Below are 21,314 nucleotides of genomic sequence, written 5' to 3' on the forward strand. Positions count from 1 at the left end.
ACTGAAGTGAGTGTTGCACTTTAATTGAATAAAATATTTTGAATTTTGAAAAAGTTTTGAAAAAAAAAAAGAAATCATGTTCCTTTTCTTTGTCCATGGATGTAGAATAGTTAGTAACTAGTTACTTATATTTATTTGCCTTTGTCTAATAAATATAAGCGTTCTGAAGTCGTAGCCCATTCCCTCGTCTCAGCGTTTGATTTACTCAACTTAATAAGTCTACATAATAGATAATAATGTAGAAGACGTACAACATGTCCGTCTCCAGAATTTACAAAACGTCATCACAATCGATTCAACTTTTTAACCGACGACGCACTGTAATTCTATGGACGCGTCGCACATCAGTGATATTTACCGCTCCAGGAGACGTAGTTAGGTATGTTTTACTAGGGAAAGGTACTAGTATAACTCGGTCAAGCTAAGTTTGCTTCTCGCTGGAATGCGGCACCTCTCCAACTTTCCCGGTCACCTCCCCGCGGTCATCTTGTCGCGTTAGTGCGGTTCGCATATCGTACATAAGTTTCAACGACGCGAGGTGCAAACTTAGCTTGACCGAGTATAGGCATTCATAGGATCACCACGTCACACATAAGTGTCGATGGCACTCGGCGAAAAATATGGGCAGGCAATGTGTTAAACTAACCGATATCCGCGACTTCTTTCACGGGAATACACGATACTATGAATGTAGGCTTTTAAAAATCTCATGGAAACTTTGCTTTGCGAGAACCTTACTTACCTAAGTTAGGGAGAAAAAAAAACGAACAAATAATTTTCATTACTTTATTACGATGAATGGTCATAAGTCAAAACGTCCTACACGAGCAACGTAACCCGCCGTCCACCGTAAGGCACTAGTCGATAAACGGACGCATCGGACGATAAATCAAGTTAATTAATTACTACATTAAAATCATAATACGATCGCTACAAAAATATACTTCTATATTTTCAACACTCAACCAAGAACAGACAAAAATAAGATTTAGAGTACGTTGTCGCAACTGGCAACCCATTAGGTTTTTTAGCTGGTATCAGGTAGAGACTTCTACTTTTGGAATGTTTTTGAAAACATTTTCGAATTGAATTTCGAATATTTTTTGAAAACATGTTTGATTCGTTGGTGTCTCAGAATGGTTAACGTCCACTGAGATTTTCGTCTCTGTCATCTGTACGGGATTACATAACAGAGATAGCCCTATACCAACTTCTTTCCATGGATAGTGTATAATACATAATATAGCCTGCGTGAAGTTATTTAATCACTGTTAAATTACTTTTCATCCGATCTTGGTTAAGCCATACTATAAATTTATTCTAATACAATCATAATATTAAATTCTGCTCAACATTATCGTTAAGTGTAAAGCAGTTTTGGCTCATCTGAATCTCTAATCATTTTCATTGTTTTTTGTTATCAATTTAAAGTAAACATAGTTAAATTTTTATTATGCCATTTTAAAGCTGTAAGGGTAACTTTCCTTGGGGCTTATGAGGCGGTTAAAGATAAAATACACAAAGTTCAAAGCACACCAGCAGCGGAGTGATTACTTTTGTTTGCGGATTGAGTCAAGACCCTTTGATTTTAGTAATAAAACCTTGTCAAAAGCATTGGTCACAAGCAGCAAATATTCGCCAAGCATTTGGCCCAACGATTCAAAAGTCGTGTGAAAAGTTACCCTAAATAAAAACTTGCGGTTATTAACTTACAATTGTGTGTGGACACAATTTCAAATATTTCTATAATAATATTGAACCCAACGCAGATATGTTACAAATTACATCCAATGGTATTTACAATGTAATATTTTCTACTCTAAAAAATTCATTGGTTCTTTTTAGACTAGCTAGCAACTACAAACAAATCCGAGCCCTGTGTGCTTAGTATGAGATTTTACATCTTACCCAACGTGGATAGAATTCGAAATCGAAACATATCAGTAAAATGGACCTAAATTACCTTGATTTAAAGTAGAAAACTCAGTATAACTGGTTTTAATTTAGCAATGTTTCCGCTAGGAGCGCTCGTTGTAGAAGTATGGACGACCTTGAGCTTTAAAACAAGGCAATTAAGGTCCATTTTACTTTAACGCTAAAGTATCTCGAACCTCGAATTCTATCAATGTTGATGAGATGTAAAATTTCATACTAAGCACACTGAGCGTAACTTTCCAAGTTAACTTTAACTGTGTGTAAATCAAGGGACAGGGATGGTGAACTTTCCAGTCTCTTGCCCGTCCATAATAATTGAGATTTATGCAAGTTAAAGTTGTCTTCATAGCGTCAGTGAAGTTCTAATGGTGCGTAAGTCATTTTTGGTGGTTTTTAACATTTTAATGCCATTAGATGAAGATAGTTTACCCGCTTTCATTTCCGACTAATCAGAAAGGAGATAGCTGGCCGCCAATAACTTCATTTTAACTCCTTTGCAAAATATTATACATTTCAAGGGTTGCTAACGAATATTTTACAATTTTATCACTCTCCTGTAAAGGAGACATGTTTGACTTACACACTGTTACAACTTCACTGACAATGAGATAGTTGCACCAGAAACTTAGTAGTGCTTCGAAAGTCCTAATTACAAGTGAACATTAGCAGTAATCATAAGAATAAAGGTGTCCTTAATAATAAAGAATATTATACTACTTCCTATAATGCAAGGATAAATGATAACAATAATATACATACAATTTGCAAATCCTGAAATATTGTTTAGTGATATAAAATTCCTTGTTACTTGCTACAATGCTTATTATACAAATTTTTAAATGTCATAAGTAAATGTGTTAAAATGTTGGAGTCAATGTAAAATAGTATTTAAGTCATGGTTAAGAAGTTAAAATTAATTTTTTAATTTTAGTAAATTAATAATCAATTTCGTACACAAATAAGTGCACATACTTACATTCTTATAGTATAGAGCAAAGCTATTGTCGAAGGGTTTTTTTAATCATAAAATTGAATAATTTTGTTCGATTAGAGCCTTTGCACGCGCTGACCTTTTGAAAGCAGACTACGTAACTTAACTGAGCTACAAATGCTATACATCGCAGCCTGTATGCTTAGTATGGTACGAGATTGAATTCGAGCGTCTAAATAAATGTCAGAGTATAACAGACCTAAAGGTCCTCGATTTAAAGTAAAAAAACCAGCACTACTTTAATTTCATAAAATGACTCTTGGACCTTTGGATATAGATGTACAGACGAACTTGAGCTTTAAAGCATTGGTTTGAGTAAGATGTTACATCTCATAGTAATTAGTAATATGTTGGCGCCGATTCTGATCTGTTGTCTTTCTCTAAACTAAATGTAGAGTATCTGCAACTGTTTCTTTCCAATATATTTAATTTAAAAAAAAGATTCCGACGAATTGAGAACCTCCTCCTTTTTTGAAGTCGGTTAAAAAGGGGTGAAACATGAATTTTACATTTTAAGACTAAATTTTAGTGCATAGTGTATATATAATAGGCTTCCGAATGGCAGCTAAAAGTCACGAGGTTTGACAGCTCTAAATTACATTTAAAACTGTCAAAATGTGTCTGTCCTTTCCATAATACATTAGTAAGAAGAGGATGCGACTACTCTGGAATCAGTATCATTGTTTACTTTTGTACACGTAAACACGAGTGCACGTATTCAAATATGTTGACAGGGTGCAAAAATGTCGTGATATGCAAAGGCTCTGTAGAATTAATAGATTTTGACGATTATAATGACGATATTAAACTGTGAAAATTTGAAGGTACATGAATGAAGATGTTACTAAAGCTGTACTGGTGTGAAAGGTATAAAAATTGTAGGAAAGTTTTATTCGAGGATTGTGACCTATTTTTTATGATACTAATATCACTACATTTATATCTAATCATCATTAATAGGGTCTTAGGGACCAAATTAGATCTGCTGTGAGCGGTCCCTTGCACGAGTGTACCAGGCTGTCAGCCAGCAGGGAGAAGTGGCCAATGCTCGTGAGGCGTGTAACATCTGCCCTCAAAGACGTTGCTTCATGATGACCACGACCGCTCTGTCAAGAGTGACACGACAAAGAAGAAGGGTCTTGGACTGTAGTAATAAAATGATATGATGTTTTGTTTAGCGGTAGTAGGTATATGGGCTAAAATTCGGTATTAGTGAAAATAATTTAAAAAAACATTTTTTTTTTTAAATTTGTAATAATGAACTCTAGCTTCATAAACTACCGCTATATCACATCATTTTATTTGTACAGATCAATACCCTATTCTGTATTAAGCAAGGTGTCCAATCAATTCCTAGTAAATGCTGTAATGAGATCAATTTTCTATAGCTATTTATGTAAACATTTAGAAATATTAATACTGAAACTTCAATGGAATTATTAGACGCAACCCGACTTTTCTAAATTGTTTATCTATAACTTAGGAATGTTTTAAAACAGACGCGTTTAATTCAAACAACAAATAATTACACTAGTATTAATAGAAACGAAACGTTAATCGTTCCGTCTCACTCATACACTAATACACAGGCATTGTGTGTGAGAGATATAAAATAATGCCGACATTTTTGATTCATTTTTTTTATTGGCACGAAACATTGTGAATAATATTGGAATGCATTATAAATGAATATGAATATCTTCGCTTCGACTTTGCGCCAATATGCCTTGACCCTAGTCAAATGTTCTATTAAAAATGTTTAGATTTGAAATAGCCATTCACTACTTAATATTAATTTAATAATTCTACAGAATTGGTCAATTAATTTTAATTTAATTTTATCATACATAAAGCCTATAAGCCTCATATTAGCTAAAGGTACACTGTGAAATAAATTGGTACATGTAAAATTTATGTATATTATGGCCTCCTACGCATTAATATTAATTAACTTAATCTGAATTAATGTAAAGTTAAAATTTTCGGCAAAACTTGCCTAAAAACTTGGGATCGAGGGCGGAATTATAGGAACAAAATTTCGTAACGTGCCTTTAGCAAACGGGTAAAATAAACATACATTTTGGAACCGGTTCCATCATTATTATTTTTACGATATGGATAAGTTGATCGATTAAATATTTTCACTAGTTTTTATCGATAATAAATCGATGCGTCGAATATGTAACAGAATAATGGACCGAATTATAACAGATCACTTTATGTTAATATCAATTCATGCTATAAAAAAATTACACAAGCGAATACGAAGTAAACTAAAAAATAACCAGTTTGTCTCGCTCCCGCTCGTGCGTATACGCGAACTTATCTTGCTCGCACTCGTCCCAGCTATCACATTCGTACGGATCGCAATCATTATTATAATCGATATCGCATAAATTGTACAAGCAAATACATTAAGAAATAAATAAAAAAAGAATCATGTTGTCTTGCTCCCGCTCCTGTGTTTACGAGAAGCTGTCCTGCTCGCACTCATCCCAGCTATCGCATTCGTACGGATCGCAATCATAATCAATATCGCAGGCGGCGTGGCCGGTTGCGTCCGAACTTATGTCCGTCAACGCCGCTTCGGAGACCGGTTTTGATGATATATCTAATATCTGAAAATGGAGGTATAGCTTGTTAAAAGGCTTAACGAAAGTATAGTATAAGTTTTGTACTCTGTCTCACTCACTCATCTGGGTAAATCATAAGAATGAGTAAGAAAATTCAACAGGTAACTTTTCTCTTTCTCTCTCTTGTTAGGTACTAAGCCCTACTTTTAAAGCCGAAATGTATGCAAACTTACGTCAGCCGAAGAGCGCAAGCTGTAGTTGTCAGAAGCGGCATCTCGTTCGCCCGACAGTGCGTGTAGAGCAATAGAGCTGCGTTTGGGCTCATCGCGCGAAATGTTCTTGTCGCTCGAACGCACTACCACTTCTGAAGGGTTTGATCGTTCTGAAAAATTTTATTTGGTAATTTGGAATAGTAGTTTTCGTCTTTTGCAATTTAAATTGCCGGCATTTAGGCCGGCAATTTAAATTGGATGAGTTAGATGAGATATCAAATCCTAATCTAGCTCTAATGAGGTCGAAAGTAATTGTAAAAAATCTATTTATCTCATTTGTATGAAATGTATGCGAAAAAATTTTTACTCTTCTTGGAATCCTGTTCAAATATGGAATATTTCTACGGAATTAAAATAACGATTTCGATTACGTAATTAAGCAATTTAAATTACAAAAACAACCAAGTGAATAACAAGACATTAAACATACTCTACAAAACATTACTTCAAATTTCAAAATGAGCTAGCTATAGCTAATGAAATTACTTTTAAGGTCAACAATACACGGATCTCGGCAAATTCGACAGGAGGTTTAGTTTATATTTACCTTTAGCGAGAGGATCTGCGAGGGATACCAAAGACCCGGTTCTCGGGGAGCCTAAGCTCCCGCTGAAGTACATTTCCGGGTTCGCTTCGTGGCGATCTAGAAACAACTCGACACTACATGGCCTACGAATAGCAGCTACATTCCAACCTTTAGTACAGGGATGTATAATCGACTATGAAATTGCTTTACCATTTTTTACTTTCAGTAAATCAAAATTTCTCTAATCTCAGACGTTTATATAATATGTTAAGGTCTTATAAGACCTTCTGCAAACTACATTAATCTAAGGGCCGGCGCACATATGGCGGAGCGCAGCGTAGAGCATTTTTCACAGTCAAAATATTATCGACATTGTCATCATTGAAATAATATCTAAAATCAATTGTGCATCCGTGCGGATACTCGCGTATTCGCGCGCAGTCCCGCGCGTACTCACGCATTCTCTGGTAGAAATTCACGTAATGTGTCACGCGATTAGAAAACTTCGCGGGCATGCTCTGCGCTGCGCTCCGCCATATGTGCGCCGGCCCTAAGTATGGTAAAGCAATGTTATGTTTGATGTACATTAAATAAATTACATTCCTCAGTCAATAATTGGCATTAATTCGTTTGCACACAAAACAATTATATTGGTAAGACTTGAACAGGCTTATGGACAACAACTTGTTTTTGCCTTTTGAAAAAAAAAAAGGGATTTACTAAACAGCCAAATAAAAATTTACTCCTTTTTTTTACATCTACTACGATTTTTACAAAGATTTTTAGTGGATCTCCAGAATGTTTTTTTTTTGTACTGTCAATTTAATTCAAGTTCTGTTTTCAACCAAAGTAATGCCATTGTTTTTACACTTTTAAAAGTTTAGCATGCCTAACTTAGCTACAATGGACTGGTATTAAATAATAATGATAGATATCAGAATACAACCTCTGTTTATTGGAATATTGAACCTGGAGTTTAGCATAAATTGAAACATTGCGCCTTTCTGTCATACTATGGTACGTTTTCATTAAAAGTATATAAAATGCGAGTACAAATAGATAGTTTTAGACAAGCATATACATATCTAATTTACAATTATAAAATTAAAAGAATGTTTTTTTTTACTTTAAATGTTACGTATTATGTCTATGATAATAGCATATTATATCAGACCGAATCGCATGCGGCGAATTATTTACACATTACGGTTTAATTCCGGTAAAATGAGCTACAGTGTTAGACCGCAATCACCTCTGATTCGACGGCATTAGTTCACTATTGGCTACAATGCAATAAAATTACCATAAATTCAGACAATCACAACAATTGCGATTGTAATAATGAATAAAAATGGTACTTTTGACAATAATTGACACATAGTGCAAGAGACCTTTCTTAAAATTTATGCACTACTAGAGGATGCCCGCGACTTCGTCCGCGTGGATTTCGGTTTTTAAAGATCCCATGGGAACTATTTGATTTTCCGGGATAAAAAGTTTGCCTATGTCAATTCAGGGACGCAAGCTACCTCTGTTCCAAATTTCATGCAAATCGGTTAAGTGCATGGCTACCTATTTAAGAATCCCTTGGGAACTCTTTGATTTTCCGGGATAAAAGTAGCCTATATCAATCCCCGGGATATAAGTTAACTCTGTACCAAATTTCGTCAAAATCGGTTAAACTGTTGGGGCGTGACAAGGTCGCAGACAGACAGACAGACACCCTTTCGCATTTATAATGTTAGTATAGGTAGGAAGTCTTCTGTATTTGCTTGCGGCTCGTCTCATAGTGAGCGATTAGTTTGACGAGTAATATAAAAGTACTAACCACAATCCACGATGTCCTGAAAGACGTAGTTGTTGATGGCAACCGGCTGCCGGATCCACGGGTGCGACATCAGCTGCGCGACCGTGCATCGGTGCACTGGGTCCTTGCACAGCATCCAGCGAAGCAGCTGTTCTAAATCTGGATGAAAAATATTGATTAAATAAGTATTTTAACACCTTTACAGCGTTTTAATTGTCGTGAGTGATATCCATTATAAACTATTCCTCTTGCCTTTCCACTATTGGAGGTTGACGGAGATCTCGTCATATTATTTTGTCCTATCTTTCGCCAAACGCATAAGTTGGCTATCCCTGTCCATTCCCAGATGTTACCTATGGCTTTCTAAGGGAAAGAGTTAGTCTCTTTCCTTTAGAATAGAAGAATATTTAATATCTAATATTAGAATTCAGACTTTATAGTCTTTATTGACCTAAATAAACGGCTAAAACTCACGTGAGTTATCGGAAAACGCCAGACGAGACTAGTATCGAACCCTGATCAAATCCTTACCACTCTTGATAGCAAAGTCCATGAAGCATGTTGCAAAAAACCGAGGGAGATGGCGCCACATTGTTCACAAAAGGATCCTCGGTGGAAGGGGCCACAACTCTCAGTAATAGGGAATGGGACGCACAAGGAGTTTCGAATCCGTCCAAGGTCCTTACTCATGAGCATGTCTTTTAACATTAATAAGTTCCAAATGTGTCCGGATTGCGTATGTGTGTGCGAGCGTGCGTACGTACAGACAAAGGCCGTAATTCGTTTGGCACTTCAATGGTCATAATCGCGTGGCACACACATGCGTTAGGTGTGTGTGGCGTGTTTATAGAAAAAGGTCATAAGTGCGACAGGTGTTTGATGCAATTGTTTCGCGGAATTGCTACTCGAATTCTGAAGCCGACCGTACATGTGTGTGGGCGTGTTAAAGGTTACCTTCAGACACTAGCTGCGGTAGGCTGAGCGGCCCCTGTATGATGTCCTCGATGTCGGAGAACGGGTTAACGAGGAACGTCAGCACGTACAGCGTTATCCCCATCGACCACATCTCTAGCTCGGGGCCTGCGTACCTGACAATGGTAAATGGACCATTTTGTAAACATAATGAAGTCACAATGAGATTTAACAAAAATCGAATCTGTATAAATGACCGCATCATATGCTTAAACTTACACAATTCAAAATATTACTCTCTCAGATTCATGAATGGGTGACATACAAGTGTAAATTAAAAATTTATAACACCCCCGACGATCCAAAGTATCTGAGTTTTCCAAAACATCATTTTCAAATAAATAATTATGTATTTAGACAACGTCCATCTTGACAGCTTGACATTTGTCTATTGACATAATATTATGAACCTAACGGTTATCTAACCTTCTTTTCTACAAGAAAACTAGAAAAGAGCTGATAACTCTTAAACGGCTTAACCAATTTTTTTAGATTATAGCTAAGAACACTCTCGATCAAGCCACCTTTCAAACAAAAAAAACTAAATTAAAATCGGTTCATTCGTTTAGGCGCTACGATGCCACAGACAGATACACAGATACACAGATACACACGTCAAACTTATAACACCCCTCTTTTTGGGTCGGGGGTTAATAAAACAAACTTTCACAAGGAATTTCAAATTATGTCAGAATTAAAACATCCAAAATCGTCATTACAGTAAAAAAAAGTGGATAGAAATATGAAAATCGCTACACTTAGGGCGTTTGCTAGTTTTGTCTCGCGAGCTGTTTTTGTTTTTTTCGTGTTCCTTGGATTCGTTTTTTTCAGAATAGCTCGAGAGTGATTTCCATAGTTTTCATTCAAACGATATATTTCAAACAGTCGAAACTGACATAGAAAGCTAAAAATAACAGAACGATTTCACTAATCATCTTTCAATCTTCAGCTAATAAATGAAAATAAATTTGTATACTCACTTGTTGCCAGCTAAAACTTCTGGGCTGCAGTACTCCGTCGTCCCGTAGAAAGTTGAAAACAAAGTATCTTTGCTCATATAAGTAGCTGAGCCAAAATCGATCAGTTTAACGTGGAACTTGTTGTCAATTATTACATTCTCATCTTTTATGTCGCGGTGGAGGATGTTGTGCGAATGGAGGTATTCCACTGCTTGACCTATCTGAAAATATAAATTTATGCAAACTACTCTGTGACAAACTGGGTCTTTTAGGTAAACGCGCCCCATCTTAGGCCACATCACTTTCCATCAGGTGTGATTTTGGTCAAGCGCTTACCTATATTGAATAAAAAAACTGTAATCTGTTCGGTCCTTACGAATTCCGCGATTAAAAAAAGGACCGGATTTTTATTAATACTTATTAGGTCAATTTTGTACACCAAATTGGTTGAAAAAGTATACTGTGACATAATGCGCCAATTTATTTTACATTAAATTTTAACATTTATGCATTATTTTGTTAAATCAAATATTTAAGACTGACCTTTGCCAGTGACTTGATTTGCGTGGATTTGTCTTAACCCTTTGGAATTCAAAGCAGTACAGTAATTGAGTAACCAACATTCATACATGCAATTGAGAAACAAGCGTCCAAAAGTCTTCACAAACAATTATTTATTTTAATAGAAATAGAAAATGAGTATGATTTGATAAGTGAGATAGTTACTTACTTGTCTAAAAATATAGCTTAGTAAAGGCTCGTCGAGGCGAGGGCGTCGCTCGATGAACTCAAACAAGTCCATACCAGCACCGTGCTTCTCCATTACCATTTGAAAGTATTTGTCATTCTCAAATACATCTATTACGCTAACCTATAAGAAAATAGATTTCGGTAAAGACAGCCAATAAATACCCGAAAGAGAAAGCTATATCGTCCTACTAAATAATAAAGAAAAATTTAGCTAATACAAGGACAGACAGACAGACATTTCCTATTCGTTGAACTCTTGAAATAGTACAATAGTTCTAACTTAACTAAAGTAGTAACTTACTGTTGTGATGTCTGTCAGGGACTCTATGAAGTCTAATATGTCTTTTGGGGTGGGTTTCTCAAAGTTATGAATGAAGTCTGAGCACCCTGAATCTAAGCAGTCTTTTCTGTTCTACCCCTAGAGTGTTTTTGTCAGAAGCCAGAAGCAGATACGTGAAGCCGAATGAAGGGATGATGAAACGTGTTTTCTGACATAACCTATTTAAAAAACTTTACACTTTTGCCCTCCTTCATATAACTGGTTTAACGAATGAATGATAAATTATGCTGTCTGCCCCACCGTCCAACCCCCTTTCCATCAATAATGTTCTTTTTACTCATATTGGTTAAAAATATTTAAAAAAAAACTTCGGAAGAGAGTTTGAGAGAGGAGCAACTAATTAACAACCCTAGGTGGAGGTAACAGTATTCAAATCTTTGACCAATAAATGTGGTTTACTCACAATATTAGGATGTTCGAGGGTCATCAGCAAGCTAAGCTCCAACGGTAACCGACGCCCGTCTGGTCCTTCAGTCCAGAATGCGGCGCCTACTTTCTCCTTGAGTATAAATTTTGCTACGGCCAGCAAACGGTCTGATCGACGGTATGCCATCTTTACGCATCCATATGCACCTTTACCTGAATGAAAAAAAAAACCGTGAGGTGTCGTGTGACACCCGACACAAGTGAAGCTGCACTCTGTCTTGCTCACTCCCATGGATGACTATTTTCGAAAGTAATCGATTTGTATTTTATTCGATTTTTTTTTCTAATAAAGAATATTAGCCATGCTAATCATGATTAATACTCCCCTTTCTCCTCCAATTAAGCGTAAAGCTTGTGCCAGGAGTGGGTACGACAATAGTGCAACGGATGGGATTTGAACCACCGACCTTTCGGAATTCAGTCGGCTCCTCAACCGTTGAGCTATCGAGGCTATTATCCTTTTGTAAATAAAAATAAAAACGCTCTCATTTTGCAAGAAGTGAGATTTGTGATTTGAGAATCGTAGAGATTCATATATCGTCGTTTAGGTCCAAACTATTCATAAGAAAGCTTCACTTTAAAATAATTATGTATGAACTGTGCAATTGTAATTTAAATCTTGCAAACAAATCGATCTGTCTGCTATCACAACTAAAATGCCATGTTTGTTGACATACAAATACACATAATTATTTGAGGGGTGTAAAGTTTTTAGTAGATGTCTCACCAATTTGTTTCAAGGTAACATAATGCTTGTTATATTCTCCTGCGATCTGTTCCTCTCCACACTGGCTCACTAGCGACATAGACTGTGGTCTGCTGCTGGCCGATTTATTACCCTGTAATAAAATACAGGTTTAAGAAGACAGCATTATGGAATTTGAATATAAGTTTAATAGTAATGAGTAAATTATGGCATTTGAATTTCGAAAATAATGTCCAACAGAAAATAAAAAACTTCATATTTTGAGTATTAGAATTTTGGCAACAGTTTCTTTTTAAGATAACACCTATAACCCTTAAGGGTTCAAGGAAGGGAAACAGTTCATTTAAGAGTGAATAGACATCTTCTAGACAAGCGCGCCATCATTTGCCAGCAGGTCTGATTGCAGCCAAGCGCTAGTCAATAAATTATGAAACAAGTGTAAATTAAAAAATTTTAACACCCCCGACTGGTGAAGGTTACAGTAACTAGAAAAGAGCTGATAACTTTCAACGGCTGTTCCGATTTTCTTGGACTATTCCGCGCCTACAATCCAAAGTATCTGAGTTTTCCAAAACATCATTTTCATATAAATAATTATGTATATCTAGGCAACGTCCATCTTGACAGCTTGACATTTGTCAATTGACACTTGAATATTATGAACCTAACGGTTATCTAACCTTCTTTTCTACAAGAAAACTAGAAAAGAGCTGATAACTTTTAAACGGCTGAACCAATGTTTTTTGGATTATAGCTTAAAACACTCTCGATCAAGCCACCTTTCAAACAAAAAAAAACTAAATTAAAATCGGTTCATTCGTTTAGGCGCTACGATGCCACAGACAGATACACAGATACACAGACACACAGGTCAAACTTATAACACCCCTCTTTTTGGGTCGGGGGTTAAAAACACTCACGAGGACTAGGGAGTTATCGGCGGTGGAGGCGAGGCTGGACGCTGTGGTGGTGTGTCTGGGCGCCAGGTCGAGTTGCGCGTCGGGTTGCGCGCCGCGCCGGATGCCGAGCCACACGCAACGCACCGTGCGTCCCGTACCCAGCTGCATACTCGACACAGTGTACACTACACCTGTGAACAATGTTGTAGCTTAGAATTGCTACATTTTCGCCAAAACAGACCAAAAATTCTACAGATGAACGCACTTTAGTATACATGTTCTTCTTTATTTACAAACCTGGTGAACAAACCGTGCAATGCAAAGGTACACGCACATGAGTGCGAGAGTAAGAAACAAGGAAAGCTTTTGCTACCGTACCCGTAAGTTCGTACGTGATTCGGTGTCTTAATAATCGCATTGGATCATGGATGGCAATAGTTTTGGACTTCAAGAATATATTTAAACACACACTTATCGTTACACGAGAGTCCATAGATGTATACATATATACTAATCTATGCCATAAATTTGCTGTCAATTTTATATCTTGTTTGGGCATTTGCTATTTGCGTGCGGGACCCGAAAAGTCGTCCCCATATAAAAGTTCACTTCTGATGTGAGTGTGAAGCGAAGTCAATCAAAACGACACTTGAACATAACAGATAACAAATCACAACCAAGAAACAAGAATACAAGTTGAAAACCTTAATTTAAGGTTTATAATACTATTGCATCTGGATATAGCTCACTTTTATTTTTCTACTAGCCGATGCCCGCGACTTCGCCCGCGTGGATTTAGGTTTTCGAAATCCCTTAGGAGCTCTTTGATTTTCCGGGATAAAAAGTAGCCTATGTGCTAATCCAGGATATCTACCTCTATTCCAAATTTCATCCAAATCCATCTTGTAGTTTTTTGCGTGAAAGAGTAACAAACATACACACACACACACACACATACACAGAGACACACAAACTTTCGCTTTTTTAATATTAGTACGATAGTGTGAAGTGTGATACTCACTAAGCTCTGTTCCATCTTTATGTAGCGCTACGCCTCGGTAAGTGCCGTTCTTGTACCCACAGTCGTTGGCGTCACACTGGTCGGATTTGCTGTTACGTGTTTGTTGGGGAGTCGACGTCGTTACGTGCGCTCGGAGTAAGCGTTTGTTGGCACATGGGGTTTCGGGACCTTCGTCTGTAGGATAATACTCGTTATTAAATGGTTCGGTTGACGGAAATATTTTGATTACATTGAAATCCCGAGTGAGATTGATTCCCGAGCCTGAATAGCTTTGCTGATCAAGGATTTCAGTAAACAATCTTATCTATATGATCAGAGTAGAGTTTGGAGTTTTGAAATTTATTGGGGTCATGATTGGCTTTTGGTGCTAGTTAAATTGCGCTGCCATTCGGCTTTGTCGTGGCAATACAGTGTGTAAAGTAAGGTAAAATGAGTGATGTAGAACTTACCATCATAAATTTTTCTCGGAGCAGATTCAGTTTGAGTTTCCAAATCGATATCATTACTCAAACTCTCGATACTCTCATCGTTTCCGTTGTGTTTCGGCAAATCTTCGATTTCACATCCCGAAGGAGGCAATTCGTTTATGGGAGTAAGAAAATCCGCGCTAGTTTCGTTCGAGTCACAGAAATCTAGTGATATGCTACTCTTATCATCTTTCCCTTGGATGTTGACTTTGATCGATTTGTATTTCGCAGCATCGAAGGATAATCGCAAAGACGAATCGTTTAATCGAAGTCTGGACGAACTGCCAGTTGGGGTGACTTCTTGAGAATGCTGTGATGTGTAGTAAATGGAGTCGGATTTTTCGTTTTGTTTCGATGGCGTTTGTTTGATTGAGTTGCTCTGTTCGGATCGCAGAATATTCTCTGACCTTGATTTGGATATGCTGCTTTGACAGTAGTTCTCTTCGTCAATAGACATTCCTGACATACCGGATGTGACGTCAGGAAGTGCTGACGTGTCATTTCTCTGTTCAGTTGTGCTCAAACTCGATACCATATCCTGTGTTGGTGTTGGAGTATGTGTGACCAAACTATAAGACTTGTCGAGACATAATGCGCTCGATGACTTTTCTCGTGTAGTTGACAGTAAGGACTGTTGCACGTTTAATGACATGCACGCAGATTTCTGGCTGCCGTTGAATGCGCCGCACGAATCTTCGTCTGTGTCTGAAGCTATCAAAATTTTAATAGGTTTTTGAAACTGCCGATTTAAACAGGTATGAATGTTCATAAAGGGAAAGATTCTCTGGAGGAGTTTTTAAAAGAACCCTTGAAGAGCTCCTGGAAAATTTTGAGGAAATGTTTGATATATTAGCTGAATCGTAGACCAGACCCAGCAGCCATAGTGGACTCACGATTAACGAGTTAATAATTTTCTTAGCTTCTTCGAGGCAGCATAACCTCGTTTACACCAAAAAACATGTTATTTATTTCGACATACATGTAGAATACATGTTTCAGACCTTGGTGTAAGGGTGACCAATTAACATTGAGCTATGCTGCGCTGTGCGGTGCTGCTTTATCGCTCCTCTAAGATCATAATGGCGAAACAAAGAAACCCTGCTGCGCTGCGCATAGCAAGGATCACGCCCACCGCTCATTGCCCAACTCGCTATCTTCCGTTTATCTCACTTGCACTTGTACGCGTGCATATCACGTTGTCACAGTCGCACATAACACCGCGCAGCTCAATGTTGTTTGTAGAAAAACATAGCACGGGAAAGTTAGCTTACTTGTTAGCTATACCCCAGAAGAATCTAAACCATATACAAAATTATCTTAACAATATCTTACTCACTACACCTTAGCCGTCTTAATACTAATTTGTATAGCTGTGTACAGCACAGCGCAGCATAGCTCAATGTTTATTGATCACCCTAAGTGTGCTGTGATGGATCCCATACCTGAGTCATCATTTTCGTTGTTGACTGGCGATAGGGTCATATTCCTATTCCTGTCCTGTACTTTGACCAGATCGGATTCGCGACAGAAGTTCTGTATGACGTCCTCGATATGGTGTCCGATCACTTCGGCCTGCGCTTTGCCGAACATCAGCATGGCGAAGTGTTGGTTACACGCGGTTATCACCCCGCTCTCGTCCACCACTAGCAGACCGCTTACGTTGTACGTTACCTGGTGATGAAATCACGTAAACCACCTTAATACCTTTACTAGAGTGAATAGGCAACTTCTAGGCAAGCGCGCTTCATCTTAGGCTGCATCATCACTTGCTAGCAGGTCTGATTGCAGCCAAGCGCTAGTCTATACAATTAAAAATTTATTTATTTACTATTCTAAGCTAGTTTTATAACAGGTAGCTATTTATGTATTGAATTAAGTTGTGATTGTGACTTACCCTGACATTAACTATAAACACTGGCTTGTCTTTGCTAGTCTTTATAGACGACCACGTCACAGGTTCTATGCTATTCGGTTTTGATATCCAAAGGCACAGTGGGAATGAGCCACCATCTAATGTCCGTCCTGAAATAATAAATCTTTACAGAACACATAATATAAACTAACTAACTGACATAACAACGTAAAGCTTGAAATGTTAGTTGCAAGTAGATTCACTATAATACATAGACCTCTAATAAGAAGGATTTATTTTAGACTGTTAGGCCTGAGCAAAGCTGGGCAAGTAAGGGTCAGTATTAGAAGACGCATAAGGTTTCTTACTCCTGCTTATTGTCAAATACTTTGGAGATCTTTATTTCTTAAATGGGAGATTTTTTTAGAAAACTGTCCAAAAAACTACATAATGAATTTAAAATAGCTATTTAGCAAGGTATCACTTGAGGAGGTGACACTTTTTTCGTCTCACACTTTCGCAATCAGGAAATACCCTGATATGATTTCTTTGTGTCAGTATTTTTCATATTGTAATATGCAGTAACAAGTTTCTACTAAAGTGAAAAAACTAGTAAGTGAAAAAACTGTTTTTGGGCGCCATTTTTCCAAGATGGCGGCGCGAGCGGCAAAGGTACGAGGTGGCAAAATAAAAATTCGGAAAGAGCACATCGAAATCTATAAAACCACCAATTTGCATAACTTTCTGAAAACTTTCCAGATAAGCCCCTTTTTGACGACCAAATTACTGGGCTATGACACAATCGACGGCAGCCACACAATTCGCGATATTACGAATCATTTCCAAATCCTGATAGTGGGGGCATAATAGTTGAAATAGCTGTGATACACAGACAGACAGACAGACAGGTTAGATGTTTGTCTATGAACTCATACGTAGTTTTGTCCACTCCGTTTACTACGAAATCCTAAAAAATTCACTTACCAGTGGCCTTCTGCTTAGATACACTTTTCGGTATAGGTGCCTCATATGCCGGTAACTGTAGATAAGGTATTAGAGACACGACGGGCAACCCTATAAGTTTATCTGCAGATTCCGCTTGGAACAGCAAGGCTGCGTCATCGCCGTCACATGACACTATTATACCAGAGTCTGCGTCTATTGTTAGCTGAAAAAGGGGTGTGGGTTTAATGAAAACTGCCATACCCCTTCCGAGTTAGTCTGCTTCTATCCTAGTCTGCATGGTCACTTACCACTAGGTGAGATCACAGTCAAGGGCTATCTTTCATAGGAATAAAAACTGAGAAACTAATAAAGCGAACGCCAAGTTGTTTACAAAATTGCCCATGGGAGGCATATTTGCATACTTTTCGGCACCCCCAAAATCAAGTCTAGGTACTTGATTTGTGGGCTCATGACATTTTACCCGGCCTGCCACCCCATTGATTGCAATCCTTCACAGTTATTGTATGGCTTTTTAAGAAAAATTATTTTTAGAAGAAGCAGTCTCCAAACTGCCACTCGTCAAAACTTATAAGACTACCAGACCGCTGCTTTAACAAGCTTGCATATAATAGAACAACATAATATGTATAAAAAAAAAAAAATGTTCTCACCACAACATTTTTACACATAACCGGTTCTGCCACAACCAAACATGGCCCGTCATTGTCCAACTGTCTTATCCAAAGAGATACTTGTACTGATCCACCATTTTTCGATAGAAGTTCCACTACCTGGAAACAAAAATATTTCTGTATTCTAGACAGGCAGTTTGTTTTCATATTATTTTGACTACATACTAGGCTAGTTTCAAATTACAATACCCAGTAGGGAAGATGTGTAATTTTTCAAAGATAAAGACTATCAGTTTCAGTGACACCTTCTGTTTCAAATCTTTGTTATTGAGTCTGACAAAATGTCATTGTAGATCAGTTCACCACAGTTAGAGAACTTCTAACAAAACTTTGAGGCATCAACATCACTGGCAGGCATCAAATAGTGGTCAAATATTAGTACATTTGATGCAGGTAGCCCTATTTTTCTTTCATTTCACATCACCCGTATCCTAATATTTTACATATCGTTCGATTCAGGATCAAACAGAGAGCTCCCTCGCTCTAGTTCACTCTGCCAACGCTCAACAAGACTAATGCTGCTGATTATTTCTTTTTAAAGTTTGATGTGTAATTTTCTTACTAAGTACTGTAGTTCATAAATTTTTTTTTTTTGGTAATTTAATATTTGTTTAGTTGTATTTTTCATAATTAAATTTTTATTTAGATAAAATTATAGCTTTTATAGATGCATATAAAAATTTTTGTGTACCTTTCCACTAAGTAAAATAATGGTTCCATCCTCAGATATATCCCCGTCTTCTGCTTCATGTAAGCTGAAAGTCTTGCTGCTTCTCTTTCGAAGAAGATCCGAGAAGCGAAGGTCACACAGCTCTCCTGATGAATAACCAAGCAAAGAGCATGCTTTGCTATTAACTATAAGTATCTGTAAAAGTACAATATATAAATATTTTATTAAAATGAGCTTTTGTTTTTTTTTTCATATCCCAATATAGAGTAGTATTGTAAGTGATGCTTACTTATAAATTCTTCATCAAAATATTTTCCACTCTGACAAATCTGTTGTGCACAATCTATAAACCAAATCGACAGGTTTAATTCAAGAGCTATGTAGTGCTTCTCTGCAGGGAGGCAGAGCATTACATTAAGAGCCATTTTAGTTCAGTTCAGTTGTGTACAACAGAATTAACCACACTATTATTTACTTAACAAGATGTGGTATTAGAAAAAGACTGGAGTATCCTTCTCCGAATCGAGAGATCCATAAATCATGATCATATTATTAATACTCACTTTAGAGGTATTTGGTTCGATGGTGAAGACAGCTTTGCTAGGGTTAATGGACTGTTGTAAGCGATCAGTTTGGGACTGTGTGGCAGCGCCGCTTACATCACCGGACGCCAAACTTGTGTTGAAACGTAACCCATTCGGTCCATCCACTAAAAAGTATGTTGCCTAAATTAAGAACCTATAAATTCATAGCAAATGTCTCTTAACATTAACCTGAAATAGCTTAAGGTCCAGGACACAGATATCTACAGACAGTTCCAGGACTTTGACCAGACTCAAATCTCCACAATCTGCTACTGCCATGCTATAATGCATAAACATAGCATCCACCTAGACAAGAGGAAAAACCCTGAGGAAGCTACTCTAATTCCAATGAAAGTGCTGCTGTATCTGGTGGGCACAAATATTGGCAAGGAGCTATAAAATGGGTTATCATAGACATTGGAGCTTGGTGGCTATCATAATCAGTGTTGATCACCGAATTAGCGAATCATTCTGCTGATATGACTTGACATATCATAGCACAGTAATTTATGCACATATTGTTCCAATGTACATTCTTGCCTATATAACAAAATTTGAACTCAGTGTTAAGATATAAAAATATATCTATTATTGCTATTTTAAATTACCTTTACCTGAGTGAAGACAAGAGTAAATTACTTACCTCTTACTAAATCAACTGGTGGCTTCCCTTTGCTTGGGGTCTCAAGATCCATACTTATAGGCCTCAACTTCTGTTTCAGGCGAGGAAAGCTCTGGTTGCCCTCAAATGAACGATGCCTCCAGGCATTTTGGAAATGCTTCGCTTTGACAGTCCTAGAAAAAAGTTTTTTAGTGACAATTTTCTCATTTACCTGCTGATCACTACTCGATCTTCTTCTCACTTCATATTTCTTAGCAATGACCTCATCGTCACTTTCTATCAGGGCATCAGACATGATTGTCATCAAGCACAAGACTATCTTCCATTAAAAATAATCAATAATATAAAAAGATTTACCTGCTCCTGTCATTGGTATCAAAGTATAATTCAGGTGTGAGGATATTAGTATTATCATTTGTCAATTTGTTGAATGCAAGCTTGTCTTTCTGTAATCAGAATGATATTTAATAAACTTTACTACTGCATTTCCTTAATTCAATTAAGTTTTTGTTTAAGGTTTCTATAGGCACTTAAAACATAGGTACTTATCAAAAGAGGAAACAAATAGTACCTTAGTAGCAATTATAACTCTTTTCAAATAAATATACTGTAAAGCGTCAAAGAAATAAGAAAAACTTACAGGTTTTGGTGTCAAATTAAGGTGTTCTGGAGAATAAATATCCAAAAATCGTCCTAATCTAGGCTTTTGAGGAGTAAGATCGCCTGTGTTGGTAGCAGCGCTGCTGTATTCACAAAAGAATGATTTTAGACTGTTTCACGTGAAAAATTAATATTGTATATCTGTTAATAAGGTAAGCCGTAAACTGTTGTAGCTTGATGATTTATTTACATCCCACTGAGTTATTTTTATAAGAAAATCAATAAGCTAAAGCGCGGCATTTCAAATTTTGTTTCGCGTACTTCTAAAGTTATTTCACACGCTACTGTACCTGTTTAGGCTTGAAAATTTGCCTATTTCCATTGCTTAACACGAATTAACAACTTTTTAAACAATTTCAGTAAGTTTCCGTGTTTCAATTTGCGTATTTTCAAGATTTGCCGTTACAAGAAAAATTGCAATTTTCAAACAAAAAACAAACCGAAATCAGCTGTCAAAACTCTAACCACAGACTCTAACGTTTTGTTATTGCTTTTTTTAACTTTCAATGATTAATTAATTAAATTATGACGAAACTTGTGGTAAACATTCAATAATTTAGTATGATTTTAGTCCATTGCATTTTATTGTTTATCATTTATAATTTAGTCTAACGAATTAATTAGTTTAGCGCCATCTAGCAATTA

The 21,314-nt window shown here is 37.0% G+C and overlaps 1 protein-coding gene across 2 annotated transcripts; it reads right to left on the bottom strand.

Annotated features, from left to right (window-relative positions):
- Positions 1-1,135: 1,135 nt before the first annotated feature.
- Positions 1,136-21,104, bottom strand: LOC123875158 (PAS domain-containing serine/threonine-protein kinase). 2 transcript variants are annotated; one of them, XM_045920845.1, is made up of 22 exons: positions 20,960-21,104; positions 20,650-20,752; positions 20,367-20,455; positions 20,031-20,182; positions 19,367-19,512; positions 18,825-18,998; positions 18,113-18,232; positions 17,481-17,664; positions 16,539-16,666; positions 16,087-16,315; positions 14,627-15,355; positions 14,178-14,351; positions 13,178-13,347; positions 12,279-12,390; positions 11,529-11,704; positions 10,766-10,906; positions 10,057-10,256; positions 9,059-9,192; positions 8,126-8,263; positions 6,319-6,414; positions 5,733-5,881; positions 1,136-5,544 (listed from the first exon to the last, which is right to left on the bottom strand). In XM_045920845.1, the coding sequence occupies exons 1-22, from the start codon at positions 20,989-20,991 to the stop codon at positions 5,392-5,394; spliced, it is 3,729 nt and encodes a 1,242-aa protein (XP_045776801.1). In that variant the 5' UTR covers positions 20,992-21,104; the 3' UTR covers positions 1,136-5,391. The 2 variants fall into 2 exon arrangements, with proteins under 2 accessions (XP_045776801.1, XP_045776809.1); XM_045920853.1 differs by lacking the exon at positions 6,319-6,414.
- Between the last annotated feature and the right edge of the window lie 210 nt (positions 21,105-21,314).

The sequence above is a fragment of the Maniola jurtina genome, chromosome 2, assembly GCF_905333055.1.
Source record: "Maniola jurtina chromosome 2, ilManJurt1.1, whole genome shotgun sequence".
Lineage (NCBI taxonomy): Eukaryota > Metazoa > Arthropoda > Insecta > Lepidoptera > Nymphalidae > Maniola > Maniola jurtina.

What these genes read in the sequence shown, in the direction of transcription:
- LOC123875158 (XM_045920845.1), bottom strand. Translation starts at nt 20,991, where the DNA reads ATGGAAATAGGCAAATTTTCAAGCCTAAACAG. An exon ending in AAATTTTCAAGCCTAAACAG is followed by an intron (nt 20,753 to 20,959) that starts GTACAGTAGCGT and finishes TTGTGAATACAG; the next exon opens with CAGCGCTGCTACCAACACAG. An exon ending in TAAGCTATATTTTTAGACAA is followed by an intron (nt 10,257 to 10,765) that starts GTAAGTAACTAT and finishes TTATATTTTCAG; the next exon opens with ATAGGTCAAGCAGTGGAATA.